We start from the raw sequence: 23,448 nt of genomic DNA, 5'->3' as shown, positions 1-23,448 counted from the left end.
AACAGCTTTCTTTAGAATACTCATGATCCGTTCTGCCAGGCCATTGTCCTGCGGCCAAAGAGGAGTGCTATTTGGAAGGTTTAAATTGAGGTGATTTAGAAAGTCTTCGAATTCTCGACTATTAAAGGGTGGGCCATTGTCAGATTTTAAGATTGCAGGTACACCTTATGTTGTTTAAAGATGTCATCTAACCTTTTAATAACCTTTTCATGTGTAGTAGATAAAAGGTCCTCTACCAATGGAAAACGTAAGCATTCATCAACAATGACTAGAAGTTGATATCCATTCTCAAGATAACCAGGGAAATCTACAGCAAATCTCTCCCAAGCACGACGTGACAATTCTGACCTGTTTAAAGGATGCTAAATAAATTGAGACGAAAGATGGTTGCCTACATGACAGGACTTTAGCTCTTGTTCAACCTTTAATCGAGATAAGGAAGCCAGACTCTGTCGCAGAGAGCTCTCATTGCAGCAACTATTCCTCAATATCCCTCATGGGCGACGTTGATCACTTGTTGTCGTAGACTGTCTTCAATAACAATTTGTGTACCTTGCAGGATAAGACCTTCTTGAGTCACTGATAGTTCGTCTGTCATATTTTTTAACTTAAAATTCCCACTGTCATTAGTGAGAGGTCTAGAGTGGGCTCATGGCAGTGACAATTTGTTCTAAAGCCATGGTAACTGGTGTGCCCGATTTTATAATAAAATTGATGTAGGCTTCTAGTTTCTTAGATGGGGTACCAGGGCACAGCACTGGCACTCTTGAAAAATAATTAGCAGGATTCTGATCTTTCCCTGGATGAAGAAGAATTTTATAATTGTATTCTTGTAGCCTAAAACTCCAGTGTTCAATTCGAGGAGGCATTTAGGCTTTTGGATTGCCAAATAATGCCAACAGTGCTTGATTATCAGTCACCGTATGCCATGACATGCCTCCGGGCATTTGGCTGTCAATTGTCCTGTGGAAGGATGGCGCCTAACCAAATAGGGCTAGCGTGAATTTCAACCTCTGTATGAAGTTTTGGATCAAAGTAGGACATTTGAGTGGAATTCTTGATGGATTGCTTCATTTTTTTTGGAAGCTTTTCCAACATTCATGTGACTAACAAAATTACACATTCTTTTTCGTCAGTTCTTGTAATGGCGCACTGACCATAGCTAAATTTCTTATGTATCTGGAACGGTAACTGGCCGTTCCAAGGAATGATCGTAACCTAGAAATGTCCTGTGGTGGATTTGCAGTAGATAATGCTTTCACTTGGATCAGGTTTCATACCTCTATCAGAAAAGACATGGCCAAAGAATTTCAAGCTATTCTCGTGGAAATCCCATTTGTCAGCATTCAGAGTTAACCTTGTCATGCTTCTTCTGAATGGCTCCAAAAACGAATGTCATCACAATAGTTAAATACATTTACTACAGGCTGTCGGGTACATCGAATGATGTCGCATAAAAGTTCTGCAGCAGAAGATACACCGAATTTCAATCGCTTATTGCGAAACCGGCCAATATGCGTAGAAAACGTTGTAATGAACCTGGATTTTTCTTCAAGTTCTAATTGGTGATATCCTTTTTTTAAATCAAGTCGAGAGAAAAACTTCTCACCATTCAATTGAGTTATCATATCAGCAGTGTGCGGACCTGGATGATGCTCTTGCTCAGTCGCCTTATTGGCCTGACCCATATAAACGCATATACGTACAGTTCCTTCACTGTCTCTTTTAGGCACCACTACAATGGGAGAAACCCATGGTGTTGGACCAGTGGAGCGTTCAATGATGTTGCGTTTAAGCAACAAATTAAGTTCCTTCTTAGCAGCTTCTTGCAAGTGAGATGCAGTTTGTCTGTGTCTTTGAGCATCAAGACTAACAACGTCATTTATATGCAACCTTTCATTGTTTTAAGTTTTCCTAACCTGTGAATTAATTAAGGAAATAGACTTACAATTTTATGATGAGCATTAATATTGTAGTTCACTGATATCAGTCCCATATCAGCAGCAGTGAGAAACAAAGCACTAGAAGACATTCCTTGAAGTACATGACTGGGCACTTGTACCACAGTTTTCTTATATTTCATTGTGGCTACAAATAAAGCATTACTTTTTAAGGTCGCTGAATCAGCCTACGTGTAGACTTTATTTTTTTTTTTACTTTATAGGTTTTGGTAGTGGAAGCAATTCTTGATACTTCTCGGGTATGATATTTATTGATTCACCGCTGTGAATTATGAATGGTACAGAACACTCATTTATCTTTTGGGTAATCTTCTGACAATATTTGAATGTCTTTGGTGCTTTTTCATGTCGCTTTTCTTCACTTTGAATTTTTCCTCACATTCAACAAGTTCCACATGTTCATGCCTTTTTGAACTAGACATTGACATTGCACAATTGTCATTGTCACTTTCACTGGAAACTGATATTCAGGAATTCTTTGTTGTCACTTGGGTAGCTTTCAGTCAGCGATTTTGTCCATGATGCACTTACTTTTCTCTTCGCCTTGAAAGCCATCACAAATTGTTAGCTTTACCACAGCTGATTCATATCTGTCCAATGGCGAGGCATTTACCTTCTTGTGGAAATGACAGTCCTCCACATCTGTAACACGTTTTCTTTTTCTGTGGAGACATTACTGTGTGTCTCTCAGCCTTGTACTTTGGCTTACTTTTCATGCTCATGACTGATACACTTGAGGGCCTCCGGCAACCGGCCTCCATGTCAGTCCTTTGATGATCAGCACCCTCTTCAGCGTGAGTAGCCATGAGGACTTGTTCTAAGCTCAAAGTTTCCTTCACCATAAATCGTCAAAAGGAATCTGAAAGACACCCATTAATAACTCTGAGGTGGGTAGCTTACTGATCATTACAAGTATTGTACTTCACCAGAACATCCAGTCTCTCAACAAATTCATTGATGGTTTTACCGGGACTCTGCCGTTCTTGACTTAATGTGTATCTTTGTAATCTACATTGGGCACTGGATCAGACTTGACATTGAAGACTCTTTTGGTTTGATCGTACGTCATGTGGTATCTTTTGTATGGCTCCTTTCAGTTCTCCACCAGCCATGTTCCTCAGATACTTTTCATCTATTGCACCTATGACATCTTTAAAAGTTGCTATCAATGCAACCCATGTATTGCCAATATCATGTTTTTTATGGCAGTTTGCTCACATGCCTGCTATGCCTTTGGAATCAAGCTAGCCTAGCTGATGAGGGTTGATACCCCGAAACCGGTCCCAGGGTGCCTATTTTCCGGTCCAGGGAGGACCTGGTCTAGCAGTTCAGGCTGAACTGTTCCCATGGGTAAAAGGGTCAAAACTGATTTGTGTATGGCTGGGTCAAAAACTGGGTGGCATGGCAAGCAAGAGAACGATGGATTTAACCCAGATGTGTCACTGGGGGTGAATGCTTCAGATTCCGTCCATATTTTGTGTTGCCGGTAAGTCACCCATAGAGGGAAGGTGTAGGAAATTGGGATTTTGTTGCACTACCCCCATCTTTTGCCTGGTATTTGATGTAACTTTGGCTGAAGTGTACTGGGTTCCTGCTAATGAGCAGTTTGCTGGACCACAACTTACCCTCTGGAAGAGCGCTTTCAGTGTACAGGCTTCGTATTGCCTATCTCGTCGGCAGTTATAGCGTTCTACCAGCCCAGGTACTCGCTAATAACTACGCCACTCACAGAGAGTAATGATGATGTACAGTGGGAACCAAAAGAGTTCCATTGTTCTTCATTTACAATCACTGCTCAATCCACTTGCACAAAAAGGTACACACGGTCTTGTGTAAAACAGTCATATTAAATCGGTCCCAAAAGGAGCTGTCTCTGTAATGTTTGACAAATTCCTATGTTCAGGACGGAACCTTCAACCCCATCTTAGGTGGCATGCTTTATCATAAGATCCCTTTAACACCAGCCCCAAACACTGATTGTGTGGGCTGCAACTCTCTTCAACAAGGGAGAAGCTCTCGGAGTGATGTTTATGGTGTTTAAGTACCTATGTGAGCTAATAGTGTGGCTGTAGTAAGCAGAGTGCAGTTTAAGTGCTTTAGCGAAAATTAAACTTCCTTTTGGTGGAATGGACAGTTACGTTATTCAGGTGTCACCAAGTAATAGATTTAAACTGAGATATAACTTTATAAAAGTGTTAAATATAGCACAAAATCATGCACTTTTTTGCCCGATTGTTATTTTGTGTAACCAGCAAATAATATAAAATCAATATGTATCAGTGGCAAAAGAAGTTACCATCAAGTGGTGTCTCTGCACTAAAAAAGCAACACCATTAAACATAAAATAGTTTATCTTGCAGACACGTAATGCAAGTCAGATTGAGCTTGGGCATAGTGCTTGAGAATCTCAAGGGTAATCCATTTAGAGAAAATTTAATCTTAATCTACATACAATCCTAATGTTTCTGTTGCCCGTCTTTGCAAAATGAAAGATAAACTGAGGGATTAGTTTTAAGGAATTGGATTTCTAACACATTTTTACAATAGTGCAAAACAATCTTACATTCTGTAAGACAATAGTAACAACGCACATGCCATTTTTTACAGTCGATTTTCCTCACAATGAAAAGGGTTTGTGCAATTTTGGTTGGAGAATTATGCAAGTTGATTATACAAATCATCAACGTTTCAGTTCTTTAAACTTTAATGTGATGTAAAATCAGCAGGTCAGTACACCTCTAAGCAAATCCAGATGCCTTAAAACAATGATCCTTGCAACATTCTTCCTAATGATTATTATGATACAACTGTCAACCTTAGATTTACAACATACAAGTGGAAGAAGAGAAAACCATAGTTTAAGTATACAATTTACAATGCTCTTGTTTTGCATACTTTGATTCTAAGTTGGTCCCATGTCTGGAAAATGTTGCACTTGTGACTGACTCTGCCTAGTCAATTACTCTACCTTTTAAACCCAGACCTGCTGTGACATTTCTAGATTACCCTATGATGAACCAGCCCGTTCTGTAATCTTGTAGTTCCCTTTAGAAAAATAGATTTGGTAGTGTTAAATCCATACCCCTTGTGTTCTCCGAATCAGTGAATTGTCCCGAGCAAATCACTGTGTAAATATAATAAAACCAATCTAGATAAAATAAACATTATGAATTTAAGACCCTTCTTGTTGTAATGGAGTACACCTCCCATTTGAGTGCTTTGGAGCTAAATAGATGATTATTAGAACCATGCTTGCAGAAGTTTCAATTGTACATAAAATGAATAAGTTGACAAATATGGATACTCATTTTTTTTTATTTTGCTAGTGGCATGGGTGAGTTAAATGGGGAAACAGAAATAGATGAGGAAGTTAAAAAGGTGTGAGTTGGAGTTTAACTAAAAGAGTAGATAGGATAAACAGAGTAGTGAGAATTACTAGGGATGAATGTTTGTAGATGAGGAGACCAAAGCAAAGATTGCATGGGAGGAGTTTATGAATGGAGTAGGGAGGTAATGGGGCTGTGAGTGAAGGGGCGTTGTTCACCAAGCTACAGTATTTGAAATTGAGCTGAGCAGACTACTGAAGTGAGGGCAGAGCTGTTTATTTTGAGACTTACAGAATGATTGTTCTTTATATATGCATTTATGTTTTAATTTCTACTCATCTGACATCTGTAGCTTGTGAAAATGTGGATTTACTATTGCATTCTTTGGATTAGGGCCAATGTCTCATTCGTCAAAAATTACTTTTGACCTGTGCTAGTGTAATTTTCCACTTGAAGTGAGTTACCAAGTTTCTCTCGCTGAATTTTATATGATAGATAAATAAGACTTTTATTGTATCAAGTTATTTAAAACCATCACAATATAAAACACACAATCAAGATAAAACAATTCATGGCCTAATCATTCAATAGAAATGGCAGCACTTGATTGTTAGGAACCAAATCCACTCGGGTGCAGCGCTGGTCACATAAAATCTCTAAGTCCAATACAGAAAACAGAAATAAACCAAATCCCTACACAAAGACTCAAATTAGGATACCAACGACCTACTAAAGAGTACTACATCTGTGCTAGGGTCCACTGATCAGATTAGGTGCAGGGCATTGGAGTTCTGGACTTTTTGGTTCCGTCCAGAGGTGTCAGGGACAACACCCGAAGACCCCGGAGTTCAACCTGTCTTGGTGCACAAACAAACAGAAACACGGGCTTCTCGATGGTGGCGTCAAAGACCAAAGGTTTATTACTGCAGGGACACAGAAGTCACAGAAACTACACATGGGCAGTATCTAGGAGCCTGTTCGATTTGTACAAAGAGGGTTGCTCCTTATATACTAAATATTGGGCTTCAGGCAAATTCTTTACATGTTACCACAGTTCTAAACATTCGTGTCTTAAACAATAAATATTTGGCGTTGCACAGGGATCGTCAACAGTATCTGATGTCAAAACATTACAAATGAGGGGTTCCCACTAGTCCATCATAATCCCATGTCAATTCTTCATTCAAGACCCGGACCGCCTCATCGTAAATTTCGTTACCTCCCCCTAATAAAGGCCCAGAAGGAAAGGAGCAGAGCCAGGTGCAGAAGATAGAAGGACAGGATAAGAAATGTTTGTGGGTCGTAAATGGGCACGGTTACCAGCTTCGGCCGCTTAATCATGATCAGGCCAACGAACACAAGAACCAGTATAGCAGGGCTGGCCTCAGGCTGGGGAGGCAGCTCTTGCCGAGTCATGCTGCCACAGCGTTGCTGGCCTAAGGTGCACGTGTCACTAGCAAGGTGAATCGCCGGTTAAAGCCTACGTGTCCTTTAATGAAAAAGAGGTCATTGCGTGTCCATCGACTATGTGAGGGCAAGGAATACAAAATGGCTTCCGTGTTCTAAGATGGATGCCATGGGTAGAACAGTAATGTGTTTGTAACTGGAGTGCTCTTGCTCGTAGCATAGCGAAAACACCAGGATATACTAAATGGATCATTTGCGGTTCACTGATACCAAAATTATGTATTTACGACAATGTTACAAACACGAACAAAATCGTCACGGAACCTCAGACCCTCCTTTTGCCCTTACATAGGCAATTACTCAGTCTATATCAGAGTCAGAGCCTAATTCTATGCTCATTAGGTCAGCAACATGTTGTTGCGTCATCATCCTGTCTCGTGCCTTTTCTCCTAATGCAGGTGGTTTTCTGAAACAGGTTGCAGCACAGAGGCTACACAGAGCGGGACCGCATTGGATAATAAGACAGCACGAGAACAGAAATACTAAAATGACACCAATGACCATCAGAACCTTCCATCCCCACGCTGATATCAGAGTCCAAAACCACTCCATGAAGGACCAGTTTCCCTTATCTACGTGTATAGAGTCGGAAATCTTGTGTAGCTTAGAGATTGCTTCATAGACTGTTGGAGCATTATTTGGAATAAAGACACAGCAGCTTGATTGGATCATTCTGCATACCCCACCTCGATCTGCAAGTATTACGTCTAGAACCATACGGTTCTGCAACGTCATGAGACGATCCGCCTGAAGTTCAGCTGTTAAGTTACTAAGGGCACCAGCAGTTTCTGTAATAGTAGATTCAACTACCCGTGTTAGTTGACGAAGATTTCTACTATTGGCCATAGGCCCCCAAAACGGAAGGAAACCTTTGAAAAAGTCTCCAGCTTCTTGACCAGCGGTATCTTCCTTGCTGAAGACACCTCTTGCTACTCTGGTTTTGTGATAATCTGAAGAAGCAGTGTATGTCGGGGGTAACAATCGAGCAATATAACATGAACCTGAAAAGTCAGCAGGCAGCCATGTATATGCGCTGTCTTGACAAATGAAGTAGGTACCCCTAGCAGTCAGAAAGGCAGGGGAGGAGTTAGACGGAAATACGTAAGTCTCAACGCACTCACTCCTCCCTAGCTGAGCTCTCGGATTTCTCCCATTTCCTTGCAAACAGACCTGACCTCGGTGAGGCACGACCCAAACTGAAGTGGAGCTTTTACGCTTGCTTTCTCCCAAACTAAGGCGATACTCTGTAGAGTTCCAACTCAAATACACCTGTAATTCATCTTTAGGATAAGATGGAGTATTATTGACGTCTTTAATCATATCAATAATTCCCTGGACTAAAGCTTTGTTGGCTGAGTTGTATTTAGTGGACCGTGGTGGACGCGGAGGATAGGTCTCAAGGGCATATGAAAAAATGGTCTGAAAGGCCTGAAATGATCCATTATAGCTGAAAGGCAAGACTAGATAGGGAATGCCTTTATCCATAGTGTGAGGTATCAAGCCACACACCCAGCAGTTTGTAGTATTAACTATCAGTTGGTGTTGATGCAAGAGCTGTACAAATGTATTGTTAATGAATTCTGAGCGTCGAGCTTGTTCGTGTTCAGGGAATGAGTGAAAAGAATGCATAGAAGAAACAGTTGAAGTAGTAGGATCAAGGGGAGGTACTGTAGTTACTGGCATAAAAATCAAATGTACACAAAAGATGATTCCACCCACCAACGTTATCAAGACAATTAAAAATGTAACTGCACATTGCATTAGAAAGCATTTGCTGTGTAGTATTCTGTACAGTCTATTTCTGCGAACATAAATTACATTTTCTCGTTGTAGCTCAGGAAGCTCCATCTTCTACGACCGTTCGCGACCACTGATGATGTGTACGTAGATGAAAATGCCTCTATCAGCCCTGGGAGTTCCCAGAACTAACAGAAAGATCGACCTTGTGTCTGACCCCCGCAGATTCAACTAGGTACACAGCCACGACCCTACGGCTACCCAGACGGCAAGGCAATTTTAAAACAAAAAGAAACAATACAAAGTATTAGCAAACTTCCTGGCTGGAGGCAATGTATAGCAAATTCAAATCTGAAAATAGGCAGTTTCCTGCTTTATTTGTCCATATTGCGAGAACGTAAGTTGTATCTCAGTTTTGCAGGAGCTGTCTGGTCTGGAAACAATGTATTTTCAGCTGACGTTGCAATGTTCACGTTTTCAGATGGCAAATGTTCTTTTGGTGCAGATGGCAAATGTTCATTGTTCAAAAGAGCAGTTTCAGGAGGAGAGTCAGAATTTGGTGAATCCGTGATCAGTTCTGCATCGCTGAAAGGTATGAACCTGGGGACTTGTTCCGTTTCAGAGGCACCGATTCCTTTCTTTACCCAGTTGTCGTAAGGAAGTGGCAGAGGCACACGTTTAGCATGTGTCGTATGGATCCAATTTCTCCTTCCGGCCACACGAATAGCAGTTCTCGTTGCTAGCAGGACTTGGAATGGGCCAATGAATCTGGGCTGAAGATTTTTTGTTCTTGCAAAATTTCTGATGACCACCTGATCACCCGGTTTCAGCTGATGGCCTGGACTCTCCGGTGGCTTTGGCAATGCATCGAAAACCTGTTGGTGAATAAGACTCAATTTAGCAGTCAAGTCGAAAAGGTAATCAATTAACATTGGGTATTCCAGCTGCTTAAATTCTTTCGGTCTAGGTACCCCCCAAACATTTGCAGGGCGGCCAAAAACTATTTCGTAAGGACTAAGCCCTACTCTAGAATGTACAGTTGCTCTTGTTGATAGCAAAGCCAAAGGCAATGCGTCTGGCCAGGACAAACCCGTGGATGCTTGTATCTTAGCGAGTTTCAGTTTAAGGGTGCCATTGTAACCCTCGACTAAACCCGCGGACTGGGGATGATTCGCACTATGAAATTTCTGTCTAATCCCTAGGCCGGCACACACATTCTGCATAACTTTCCCTACGAACTCACTTCCGTTATCTGACCATACAATCCGTGGCATTCCGTATCTGGGGAAGTATTCTTTAAGAAGAATTTTGGCAGTGGATAAGGCAGTATTGTCCTTCAGTGGGTATGCTTCGATCCATCTGGAGAAAGCACAAACTACCACTAGGACGTATTTCAGATTATTGCAACGATCCATGTGAATGAAGTCTAGTTGGATCACTTCAAAGGGGCAAGAAGGAGGAGCGAAGTGACCTGCAGGTGTGGGGATTCCCTTGCCAGGATTATGCATCAAGCATACCATACAATTTCTCACCACTCTCTCTGCACACTTACTAATCCCATCATTCTTCCAGACCGGAGCCAACATCTTACAAATCCCTTTTGAACTGATGTGCGCTGTTCCATGTGCCATCGTTACTACTGCAAGCACATACGCATTAGGCAACATCCAACGCTGTTGCTCCGACAAGTCAATCCAACACCCACTCGAGTCCACTTTACCCGTGCTCTCTCTCCATGCAAGTTTTTCCTCCTCAGTCGCCTCTTTCTGAATTTCTTTCACGCTTTCCACTGTGTCTTCACACATTCCAGACTCAGAAATCCATCTTGCAGACGTTGCAACATACATTCTACTCATCATATTTCTAGCTGTCTGTTTTGCGATTTCATCAGCAAAAGCATTCCCACGACCAACATCATCCGTGATTGCTTTATGAGCACTGCATTTCACAATCGCAACTTCAGTCGGCAAGGTTAGAGATTCCAACAAGTCATTAACTAGCTGACCATGTTGAATCTTAGTCCCATGGGACGTAATGAAACCTCTCTCTTTCCACAAGCGGCCAAAACTATGGGCCACGCCGAACGCGTACTGACTATCTGTGAACACATTCACTCTCTTTCCCTTAGCTAAAACGCACGCTCTTGTTAGCGCGATCAATTCTGCAGCCTGGGCAGAATTCTGACTCACTCTTGCAGTCTCCACAATCGTACTCAAAGTTGTTACTGCATAAGCAGCAGTCACATCACCATTCTCCAATTTGAAGCAAGACCCGTCAACATACAACGTGCCATCTGGATCTGACAACGGAGTGTTTTTTAGATCAATTCGTCCTTTCGTTTCTTCCTCAGTTTTGAAACAACAGTCGTGTGGTTCGGAATCACTCGACTCTTGGCTAGTCGGCAACAATGTTGCTGGATTCAATACATTGCATCTTTTGATCTGAATATGACTAGCTAACAGTGTCAGTTCATAACCTGATAATCTAGCACTGGTAAGGTGTTGCGTCTTGGTTCGGTTCATGAGTGTATCCACAGCATGAGGAACCATAACTATTAGCATGTTGTTCATTACTAAACCAGCAGATTGTCGAATGGAAGCTGCAGCTGCGGCTGTAGCTCTCAAGCAACTAGGCAACGCTCTAGCTACTGGATCTAATGTTGATGAAAAATACGCACAAGGGCGTTGTTTATCACCAAATTTCTGCGTCAAAACACTCAATGCACAACCTTCTCTCTCGTGGACATAGAGTGTGAATGGTTTACTGTAGTCGGGTGTACCCAATACAGGTGCTGAACACAGTGCATTTCGTAACTCAGAAAAACTCTGCTGACATTCAGCAGACCATGGTACCGGACTCGGAACACCTTTCCCAGTCAAGGCTACCAATGGTTTTGCTAGAAGAGAAAAATTTGGGATCCATTGCCTACAATATGAGGTAATGCCCAAGAAGGCACGTACTTCTCTCTGCGTGCTAGGAACATTCATCTGTGTAATTGCTTTTATTCTCTCTGGGGTCAACTTCCTTCCCTCCTTTGACAAGAGATGACCTAGGTAGGTCACTTCTTGGCAGCAGTATTGCATTTTTGAAGGTGACACCTTGTGATTCAAATCTGACAAGTGATGCAATAAAGAAATCGTAGCTGTTTTGCAAGTTTCCTTGTCATCGGCAGCCACTAGAAGATCATCGACATACTGTACTAAAGCAGAACCACGAGGAAGTACGAAGGAATCTAACTGGCTTTTTAATGCTTGACTGTAAATGGATGGGCTTTCACAATAACCTTGTGGAGCGCGTTTAAATCTAAAACTTCGTCCTCCTAGAGAGAAACCGAAGATATCTCTGCTTTCCTCGGCTATCGGAATGCTGAAAAAGGCATTTTTCAAGTCGACAACTGAAAACCATGCTGCTGTAGCAGGAATCAACGTTAACAATGCAGTAATGTCTGGTACCACAGGAAACTGTGGGATCACAATTTTATTAACCTCTCTAAGATCAATTACGAACCTATATACTGGAGGCTTTGTTGGGTCAGTTCGTTTCAAAATAGGCAGTACAGGACTATTACAGACATTACCTCTAGTCTCTTCTACAACATCTTTCTTGATCAGGTCTTGTACTATCAGTAGGAGCGCACGCTCACCTTCACTAGAGATTCTGTATTGTGGAATTCGTGGAAATTTGACATTTGCTTTCAAAGTTACTACATAGGGTGGAATTTCCAATATACCTACATCATTAGGGCCAGTCGCCCAAAGAGTATCAGGGAGTGAACGCAGCTCTGGTGGGAGCGCATCCATCGACAAGTACATCGGGGAGATTATTCTTTTACCCAACGTAAGTTGTACTCCTGCTGGAGAGCAGTACAATGTCGCGTACAGGCGTTTTAACAAGTCTAAACCAAGCAGATTTTCGTTACAACCTGTCGTCAAAATCAGGGGTGCTTTCAATTGACGGGGTCCAACAGAAATAGACAAAGGACCAGAAACAGGGTTGTGAACAGGGGCGCCCGAAAAACCTACTGAAACGTTTGTTGAGCCAGACAAAGGTGCGCCAGGGAGTTTCGCATGTATGATAGAACTTTTTGCTGCACCAGTATCCAACAGAAACGGTTCGACTATACCTGACGTTGCTACTGCGACATAAGGCCCACTCTGATCTACTGGTACTGATACTACTCCCTCTCTTTGTCCATGGCTGTCCTAGTATTCACTTTGCTGAACTTCCTCACTAGTTTCATAATAGTCTTCGACATGATACTGTGGAGACCTATTCTGTTGGGCAGATTGTCCATTTCGCTGGTCGAAATAATTAGAGGGGCGATCACTTGTCTGTGGAGGCATAGTACCTCGTCCTCGACCTCTATAGTTTTGCATAGAACTACCACGACCTCTCTGAGCTGCCGCAGCATTATTTTGCGTTCGAACTGGACATTCACTTTTGTAATGACCTTCCTTTTTGCAATAAGCACATTGATTCCATTGGTATTGTGGCCTTTGAAAATTATAATCCGTTCTTTGATATGACCCTTGCTGCATATTAGTCTGATTCGTGCGAGGCGGATAAGCTTGCTGTAAAAGTACTTTAGTTTTTAAATCTTTCGTCTTTTCATCTGATTTTTCCTTCTCTTCTTTATCTCTATTTTCATAGTACTGAGCAGTCGCAAGTATTTGCGCAGTCGTAGAGACAGCCCACGCACTTTCAGAATTCTTTAATTTACTACTAAGTTCTGGCAACAGATTGTGCACAAATTTATCAACAAATAATCTCTGGCCTCCTTCTGTGCTCATATCCTGACCACTATGATCCACGAAAGTCTCTTCGAATCTTGTGAAAAAGTCGGAGACGCTTTCGTCTTTCTTTTGTTTGCACGCGGACAATTTGTCCCAGTTAACGCGCAATGCTGGCATCAAGGTTTTCATTAAATCGATTATTCTACCAGGCAAATTAGCAATTAAAGGTTCAGGTTTGGAACCACCTATTTGTTGACCATCCGCTGCAATTATAGCTGCCCAGTCACCACCTAGGGCAACTGGATGATTCTCTTTACGAATTTTAGCCCAAATTGGTTGCGGTACTACATTACCAAATAGCAGATCTATGTCAGCAAGATTCAATACACAAGCGTCAACCGTTTGAGCCAACTCTTTGTAGTACCCTGCAGGATTTTTGCGCGGATCTGGCAAGGCCTGTTTTACTGCTAACACTTCAGCTCGCTTCCATGGAATATGTATCCATACTCTCTGGAATTGGGCCGGAGCGGCTGCAATACCAAGGTTTGCATTAGCTTGCACAGCTTCACGCCAAATTGGTGGAACCTCTCTCATTGGGTATTGACGATTTTGTTTCGTACTACGTTTCCCTAACTCTCTTGGTGAACGAAGGGATGGGTCATTCCTATAACTTAAAATCAGTTCCATCGCTTCTTTTATATTCTGACCAACTATCATACCTGTAGCAAACTCTTTCTGAACATTAATTAATTCTCCTAGATTTGATTCAGGGTCATCCTCTTCCAATTCCTCACGTAGAAGGAAACACATTTCATCGAACACATATCGTTGTGTCGGTTCGTTCCATTGCATAAATGTATCTAATACATTGTGTACATTATATCTTCCAACTTTCGAAACCCATCTAAGAGCAGTGGAATCTAATATTCCTCTTTCTTCAGTACTGGGAAGCTGACTACGTCTCTGCACAGAGTCAGAGGTAGGAGTCTTAATCAGAGTTTTATAGAAGGGAGATAGAATATTGGAGACAGAATCAGTGATTCTTCGACGAACAGAAAGCGGAGTCATAATATTAGCAGAAGCAGTGAATAGGGTAGCAGTTGGAACAGATAGATCAGGAACAGTAGGAGTAGCAGGAAAAATAGTTTGTGAAGTAGCAGGTGTTAGCGATGCGGGTATAGGTAAAGAAGCCGGCAACCCTAGAAGAGGGGTTGTCGAAGGAACATTAATATTGACCACAGGAGGTATAGGAACTTGATTCAGGGGTGCGAAAACAGGGACACCAGGTTGTCCAGCAACCGGTAATTGAACATTCGGTATAGGTGGAGCCGTAGCACCCTGTGCATACGGTGGGGGTGATCGTAACAAGTAAGACAACAGGGGATCCTTTTCAGGGTCCTCTACTATCTTAGCCGTACTCGATGGCAAAGCAGGATAGCACTTGTCTATCGCTAAATTACGCTCTCTATCGGCCACCTCCATCGCTTTCTCAGACTCGTTGAGTTGCAGCTGCCTAGCAGACTGTTCTAAAGTCAACTCTTGCTCTTTCTGTTCTTTCTTCAACTTTTTAATTTCTCTCTGTTTAGATTCTTTTCGCCAATAACGGAAAGAATCAAACATTGCCGGCCGGGCTTTCTTCTTAAACAACCTTCTTTCTAGATTATCGAGAACTTCAGGTTCAAAACTACCATGTAGTGGCCAACTAAGGACACCATCTTTCTCTGTGTAGCGGATCCATACCTCATTATAAGAGATAGGGCCCACACCAAATTTGCAATATAGATCATAAAGGGGAGTTCCAATCGGAGGAACCAAACACGAGTCCTCCAACCGGGAATCACTGTTGCAACTAAAACAAGACAACATACAATTTTTCCGACTTACCATTTTATAATCCGGAACACAAAACAAACAAGACACGAACAGAAAAGATGCGCACTCGGACCACGAACTTAGGCCTACCAGAACTGACAAATGTATCGATACCTGAACTGAACAGAATGATTATCGTAACCAGAATAACCAGTGATAACCTTACAGAACTGAACTGAACTGAGAACTAAAAGGATTATCCAAACAGGAGCAACCCTTACAAAATAACCAACTAGCAACCACTGAATACTTAACTGAGGCACTGAAGACGTCACCAAGGAGAAACCCGTCACGTTTCGCCGTACTGAGGACTGCACCTCGGGTCCAAGACAGGGCGACGGTCAAGGCAACGGACCACTGCAGCCGTCTGAACGGGAACCCTCGTGGAAGAGAACGTCGGGGCCACTTTTGCGATATGCCGGGATCGATGAAGTGGGGCGCCTCCCTCTGAAATCTTCACACGAAGCTCCTCGAACTCTTCAGGCTTTTGGACCGGTACCGAATGACGTCGCCCCACGTTGGGCGCCAATTGGAGTTCTGGACTTTTTGGTTCCGTCCAGAGGTGTCAGGGACAACACCCGAAGACCCCGGAGTTCAACCTGTCTTGGTGCACAAACAAACAGAAACACGGGCTTCTCGATGGTGGCGTCAAAGACCAAAGGTTTATTACTGCAGGGACACAGAAGTCACAGAAACTACACATGGGCAGTATCTAGGAGCCTGTTCGATTTGTACAAAGAGGGTTGCTCCTTATATACTAAATATTGGGCTTCAGGCAAATTCTTTACATGTTACCACAGTTCTAAACATTCGTGTCTTAAACAATAAATATTTGGCGTTGCACAGGGATCGTCAACAGTATCTGATGTCAAAACATTACAAATGAGGGGTTCCCACTAGTCCATCATAATCCCATGTCAATTCTTCATTCAAGACCCGGACCGCCTCATCGTAAATTTCGTTACCTCCCCCTAATAAAGGCCCAGAAGGAAAGGAGCAGAGCCAGGTGCAGAAGATAGAAGGACAGGATAAGAAATGTTTGTGGGTCGTAAATGGGCACGGTTACCAGCTTCGGCCGCTTAATCATGATCAGGCCAACGAACACAAGAACCAGTATAGCAGGGCTGGCCTCAGGCTGGGGAGGCAGCTCTTGCCGAGTCATGCTGCCACAGCGTTGCTGGCCTAAGGTGCACGTGTCACTAGCAAGGTGAATCGCCGGTTAAAGCCTACGTGTCCTTTAATGAAAAAGAGGTCATTGCGTGTCCATCGACTATGTGAGGGCAAGGAATACAAAATGGCTTCCGTGTTCTAAGATGGATGCCATGGGTAGAACAGTAATGTGTTTGTAACTGGAGTGCTCTTGCTCGTAGCATAGCGAAAACACCAGGATATACTAAATGGATCATTTGCGGTTCACTGATACCAAAATTATGTATTTACGACAATGTTACAAACACGAACAAAATCGTCACGGAACCTCAGAATGGCATGCACTCCCCAGCCCATTAAACCATATTCCAAAACCCAGTTAATGTATCCTCAGAAGTAAAACTACATACGCAGTGAGAGTTCCATAAACACCTGTGACAGAAAGACAACTGCCTACAGGCATCGGTCTAACCAAAATATGGGCGACTGTTAAAACAATAAATCAATATAGGAGAAGTCACAGAAGTCAAGGCACTCAATGTAGTTAGACGGAAAAATAAATAACTCTTAGATGGCGAGGATAGGTATGAGCTCTCTAATACTAAAATCAATTGTTTTTTAGCTTCTTTGAGGAATTTCACACATCTGGCCAATAGCTGCGGGTTCACATCACTCCTACATGCGGAGTTAGCCATGTTGCATTGTCTAATGCCAAATTTATGGAACAGAAGTTCCAACCAGAAACATCTTACATTTTTCAAAGTTGGGCAAACGCATATTATGTGGGCAAGACGTTCCTTCCTATATTTGCATAAGAGGAAATGCTGCTCCATAGACCCTGTTAAGCTCCTACTATTGTAGGCATTTAGGGGAATTAAACTGCATCGCCACCTCGGCAGCTCTTTTTTTAACTGTCTATTTAATGTGGGAGGTTAAGTACACAGATTTCCCCAGCTCTTGCTACAATGAGTCACATAAGCTGGCATGAGCTTTTCGAGACAGTTCTTGTATGTCTTCAATCCTAGATTGTAACCTCACATTTTTTACCAGCAGTTTTTCAGAAAGCCTTGGGGTTAGTTTATAAGCAAAGACTTTGGGCGCCTACAGGGCTTACATTGCCTTCCACAAGCTTGGTTCCCTTAATAATGCGTTTCGTGGATGCCTCGCCTCATCATTTCCTTCAGAAATCTTGGTGCTGCGGTGCTGAGTTTCCCGTAATATCCCAAGAATCAAGCCTTTAAAATGAATGTTTTGCTTTAAAAACCCAAATTCCAGTCGTAGCTGTGAGGATGGTGCTACATCAGGGAGGTTAAATAGATGTCTGTAACATCTTAATTGGCTTTATCAAGCCAACCCCAAATGTGGTCTTTAAATATCAATGAGCCGTACGTGATTGTTGGCATAAATCTGCCATTAATTACTTTACAGATTTAAATGTTAAATGGGGCCCACTCATCTTGGAAGCCAACTTTTTAAAACTTGTTGAAATATATACCCAGATATTTAAGGCTTGTCACTTGTTCCAAGACCACATTATTCTTTGAAAAGTTACATTTGGCCACACTTTTATTTCTGACTCCACAAACCATAATTTTCGCCTTGGCATAGTTTACTTCAAGTTTATTGTTGACACAGTAGCAAGATGGGGCCGCCTATGATCGCTGTAGCCCAATCGCAGTGCTATCGAATAGTAAAGTATCATCCGCGTACTGGAGGCATTGTATATGAAGGCCTGCAAACTTAGACGGTACCACACGTGCAGCCCCCAGTGCTTTGTTGATGTCTTCAAAGTAAACGTTAAACAATAGCGGAGCTAGAATGCAGCCTTGTTTTACTCCAATGGTGGTCTTGATTCTGTGGGTGGTAATTCTGTTAGATGTGACTTTAACTTTTACCCAGGTTTCCGTATATAGGCATCTAATGGCTCTTAGAAGATGTTCCGCGACAGCTTCTGTCACAGCCTCCCTCTGTCCACTTTACCAAATGCAGTTTTTAAGTCTTTCCAGGCGACATATAGCGGGTGGGTCTTCTTACTGTGTGCTGTTTTAAAAAGTGAGGAGAGTATCATCAGATTGTCTTCTGTGCCATGAGCCAGTGCCGGACTGAGAACTTAAAACAGCCCTGGCAAAAAATTAATTCAGCCCCCATTTGCACAGTGAGTGACCCCGACACATTGCTCAGTATGATTTTCCCAGGATAATTTTGGAAAAATAAAACTGAAAGGCGAATGTTAACTGCTCAATCTTTCAATTATATACGCTAGTTTTGTTGGTTGTTCAGTAGGAGATTTAATTAAATATTCAACTACATAAGAGTTTAGCTGAGTACCTCATAGCCCTATTTCTAACCAGTTTCTAATCATGCATGCACGTGTGTAAAAATAGTGTGCCTGACGAGAAAAAGAACATGTTGGTAGCGTTATGAGAGGCTTTCTCCTAATTCATCCATGCATTTGTCTTTTAAACGGGCCTAAGAATCTTATGAAGGGCGCCAGGATTGCGTAGCATGCATCACAACTCCTGGGTGCGCAACCGGCCTCCAGGTGTCAAACCCGGCCTACAGGGGCTCCAGCCTCCCGGGGGATTGCCCGCTTGCCCGGCTGGCCAGTCCGGCCGTGCCATGAATGCGCCTAAAACCTGTCTGAGTGATGGATATAAGAGCCTTGGAGCCTTCTTTTTGCTGGGTTTGATCCTGGTTTGTCCTACCCCCCGGTCTAGTTGTGCATGATTTCAGGAGCCTGGAGGCCTAGAACAAAGGGCAGGGGTAAGGGGCGAGATTACCAGAAGTCCTTTGCAGAAAAATGAATGTTCTTATTCTTGTACTTGGCCCCTCTCTGGTGCTGCTGCCCCACTTCCCCAGAAGTACGTGTTCTATATTATAGTATATTTATATTATTTATTTATTTATTATCTCCGGTGTGGGGGCATGAGTACGCCAGAAGCCAGAGCTGGAACTAGGCGGTGGACAACAAGCAGCAGTAGGAGAGGACAGTGCAGACTAAGGTGTAAACAGTGATAATGGCAGACCTCCGAAGGCACAAGCCGCACCGGCCTAACGCTGGCCGCCTCTGTGCGAGACAAAGGGGACTGCAGCACTAGCCTTACTCGCCGCTTCAAATGTCCAAGTCTCCTGCTTCCTGGTTTTCCATGTGACCCCACGGGAGATCGACCTCTGCAAAGGGGGGTTGGGGCACGTCCTAGTTTCCGCTGCAGTTCCCAAGCGTTGGGGGGGGGGGTTGGGGGGGCACCAAAGCCCCTGAAACTGCTGGCTCACGCCTCCGCCGACTAACAGCACAGCTTGCACTGCATTCGCAGTTGTGGCTGCTTCACAGGAAGCACATATCATGCAGCAACGTTTATTCTCAGTACATTCAAACTGGTGTGCATTCACAAAGGTCCTATAAGCGAACAGAAGACAAATTCTTGCCTCAGTGAATGCAACAATTGACAGGGATAGTCTGAGAACCTGCAAGAAATATGATACTTTCCTACTGAAAGCGAGAGCTCTGCATCAAGCCTTTCCTTGTTACAAGTTTGGAATCAATTAGTTTTTGTTTTATTAGCCTTTCCTGTGGTGAATGTATACACCTTAATGGGGTGGTCTTAGTCCATGTGTTTGTTACTGAAAATCTATTAGATCTGGGTAAAACAATTCCCTCCATATTTAAGTAATTGGTATCAAAATCGGCACCTCTTTCTCTTTATGCTGTATTTAACTTAAAAAGCCGCCTAAGCATATTTCTGTAATCTAGAACTCAGTTCAATGAGTGAGACTTTTTTTCTTTTAACAGAAAAACGCAACTGAATTTTTACAGACGCACTACTGAAAGGCACTGGGTCTTTAGATTTATGGTTCTGAATCCGAGGTAGAGGGAGAAATGGCGGCATTAGAGAGGAGAAGGATGAAAAGGAGTGGAAGAGAAGAATGGATTAGAGGTTGGCGAGGCTTCGAGGAATTAAAAATATCTATTATGGTTTCACTTCCGATTTATCTCCAACTAGTAATTTTTGAGAAATCTGAGGGCAACATGTGAACACTGCTATATTATTCAGCATGTCACTTCAGAAATCCTTGTGACTCAATGATACCTTGTCTCTTCTCAATCCATTATGATGCTCACAACAGTTCATTTAAATAAGCTATGTTTTCCACCGTGCTCTTCTGTATTCTGATACTTGTTCTATTTAAAACATGCTAATTCCTTACATTAGATCAGTGCCATGTAAGACCATTACATAAAAATAAAGCTACAGCAGTGAAGAATTCGATGTCCCGATGAGTAACACATTCAGCTTTATCCTAGTGAGGCTGGTACTGAGAACTGCTACAGAATACAGCCTAATCCCAAGACAGAACCTAACCTGAAACCTGTACAATCCAACTTTCATTTAGATCAAAGTCTCTATTTTATCTGTGCTGTCTTTCTTGATCGCAGGCTTTATCCAGGCTTCATCAGTTGACACTTTGTGGGCACTCCTTAGTTGTTGAGTTTGCAAAGGAACATGATCATGTACAACTACTCGATCAACCTTCATATTCTGAGAAAAAGAAAAGGTATGGACATTTTGAGGTGTGATTCATGTGTTTTTCTTTTATTTAAGATGTAGTTTATAAAATGTAGTTAATAATATCTGCATATTTGGTCTTATGTTTTGGGTATGGATTTAACTTGATACGTTTTTGTACTAGAGTTTTGCTGGATAACAATCTTTAAATCAACCAGTTTTGGCTATCGTTAATCCACTTTAATGGGAAAATGTTAATAAAAATTGTGTACGGTGCATGATTTATTTTCATTTGAGGTTAAATCATCTGTTTTCTTTTGTGATGCTTCACCATTAATTTAATTGGAAACCCCTTTCTTAAATGAGACTGTTTTGGAACACATTTTCTTGCTGGTACTTTTATTTTATTATCCTTTTCTACTATTTCATGAGACATTTTAGTCCTACTTAGCACTTCTTTTGACCCTAGGTCTTTTAAGCTGGTTTAAAGACTAACCCGGTTTTGTTTAAGTCACTTAGAAATTGCATTGCCAAGTGCTTCAGAACACATATACAGCTAAGCCTTTATTCGTTTTGGAAACTATATGGTGCCACACATGTGTTCCAGCTGCTTACACCTTTTACCCAGTCTAATTCATCAGTGTCCTTTATCCTTTGGTCTGTCAGTAATAGATCATATCTCCCTTCCGCAACTGTTTGAAGAATATTCTCCTTTGGATGGAACAAGGCATGTTTAATTTTGAAAGCTTAGAGTGATGATACTCAGAAATAAAGCACTTTCCTGTGCTTCATAAATGGATCTGTGCAAGTATGATCCAATGCATTATGGTGAGGTTTGTTAAGAACCATTCAGTTTAGAGTTGATTTTGCAGGAGCCAGACATATGTCTGCACGTCATCTTCTTTGCCTTCCCTATTTGTACAATTATAACAAATGGGGTAACCCAGTAAAGTTAAAGGACCTGGGTATTGGTCAGTATAGAAAAACAGTGCATATGCTGAGTGCCTAGAAGCGACCATAGCGCCTGGTATCGTTGGTTTTCATTTCTCAGCACACTATATTGCGCTGCATTGCCTGTTTGTTTGTGTTTTTATTTGGTCTGCTCCTTTGTGGTCCCAGTTTCGTTTCCTCTCCGTCCATTTTGAGTGTGGTCACTCGTGGACCGTGCCTCCTCCCCGCTCCCCGCCTCCCAGCTGCCCCTCCCACCCACAAGCAAACTAGCCCGATCCTCCCTACACTCCCCTGTGACCAGCTGGACTAGCTCCATAGCGGTCGCTCTCCCACGCTCCCCGCCACGATCTCCTGGCTGATTGCTCACCTGATTGCCACCTGATTGCTCACCTGATTGCTCTCTGTGCAGAGCTCGCCCATACTGCCGCTTGCCTGCCCCAGTTACTGCGCCTGACACCCTGTGCCTGCCTGGGTGAACGCGATCGGTAGCAGCCTGCATATGCTGAGTGCCTAGAAGCGACCATAGCGCCTGGTATCGTTGGTTTTCATTTCTCAGCACACTATATTGCGCTGCATTGCCTGTTTGTGTGTTTATTTGGTCTGCTCCTTTGTGGTCCCAGTTTCGTTTCCTCTCCGTCCATTTTGAGTGTGGTCACTCGTGGACCGTGCCTCCTCCCCGCTCCCCGCATCCCAGCTGCCCCTCCCACGCTCCGCCCCCTCCACTATCCACTTAAGACAGATGTCCCAACGCGCAGCGTCCACGCGCTGCGGCCGCGCCGAAGGTGCGCCAAAGGTAAGCCCGTCTACGCCTGGACCGCGCCCAGAGCCAGACCCCCTGGCCCCCGTACCACCCACCCCACCCGCATTACATACAACGCCTCCACCCTCTTAGCCCTTAACCCCGGCCGACTTCCCAACTGCGCCCAAGCCGCTCCTGGACACACCCATGGACCCTTCACATGCATCTCCTGCAATTATGACGGCACCAAGACCAACTCCTCATCAAATAACACCAAACAGAGACCTGACTCCAACCACCTAAAATGCATCCTGCTCAACACCCGCTCTGTCCACAGACACACCATCGACCTTTGGAATCTACTAGACACCATCTCTCCGGACATCGCCTTCCTAACATAAACATGGATGAACGCCTCCTCAGCCCCAGACATCACCATTGCCATCCCGGAAGGCTACAAGATCATCCGTAAGGACCGCACCAAGCAAACAGGAGGAGGCATCGCCATCGTCCATAAGAATTCCATCCGCATCTCAACCAGCTCAGACGCCAACCTCGTTAGCGCCGAACACCTTCACTTCCAGATCCACACCGACCCCAAGACCACACTCAGAGGCACCCTCCTCTACAGACCACCAGGACCCCGTGCACAATTCAGTGAAGAAATCACTGACTTTATCACCCCACACGCCCTCCCCTCCGAGGACTACATTCTACTGGGAGACCTCAATTTTCACCTGGAAAAAAGCTACGACAGAAACACTACCACCCTTCTGGATAATCTTGCCAACCTCGGACTCAAACAACTTGTTAATACCCCCACTCACTACGCAGGTCACACACTCGACCCTATCTTCACCTCCAGCACACATATCTCCTTCAGTCACACCACAGCTCTCCATTGGACGGACCACAGCTGCGTTCATTTTATCTACAAAAAGACCATAACCCACAACCATCCTCAACCTACTCTACAAAGAAACTGGAACAAAATCACCATCGACCAGA

General features: G+C 43.2%; 1 protein-coding gene across 3 annotated transcripts in view; it reads left to right on the top strand.

The window, feature by feature from the left end:
- Positions 1-23,448, top strand: part of RNPC3 (RNA binding region (RNP1, RRM) containing 3) — a 231,179-nt gene that overhangs the window by 54,531 nt on the left and 153,200 nt on the right. For all 3 annotated transcript variants that reach the window (XM_078668497.1, XM_078668514.1, XM_078668506.1), the window contains exon 3: positions 20,681-20,799. In XM_078668497.1, the coding sequence (XP_078524623.1) occupies positions 20,681-20,799 (119 nt within the window). The remainder of the gene's footprint in view (positions 1-20,680; positions 20,800-23,448) is intronic.

The sequence above is a fragment of the Lissotriton helveticus genome, chromosome 1_2 (genome assembly GCF_964261635.1).
Source record: "Lissotriton helveticus chromosome 1_2, aLisHel1.1, whole genome shotgun sequence".
Lineage (NCBI taxonomy): Eukaryota > Metazoa > Chordata > Amphibia > Caudata > Salamandridae > Lissotriton > Lissotriton helveticus.
Note: the sequence above shows the minus strand (reverse complement) of the source record. Positions and strands in the feature narration are given on the sequence as shown.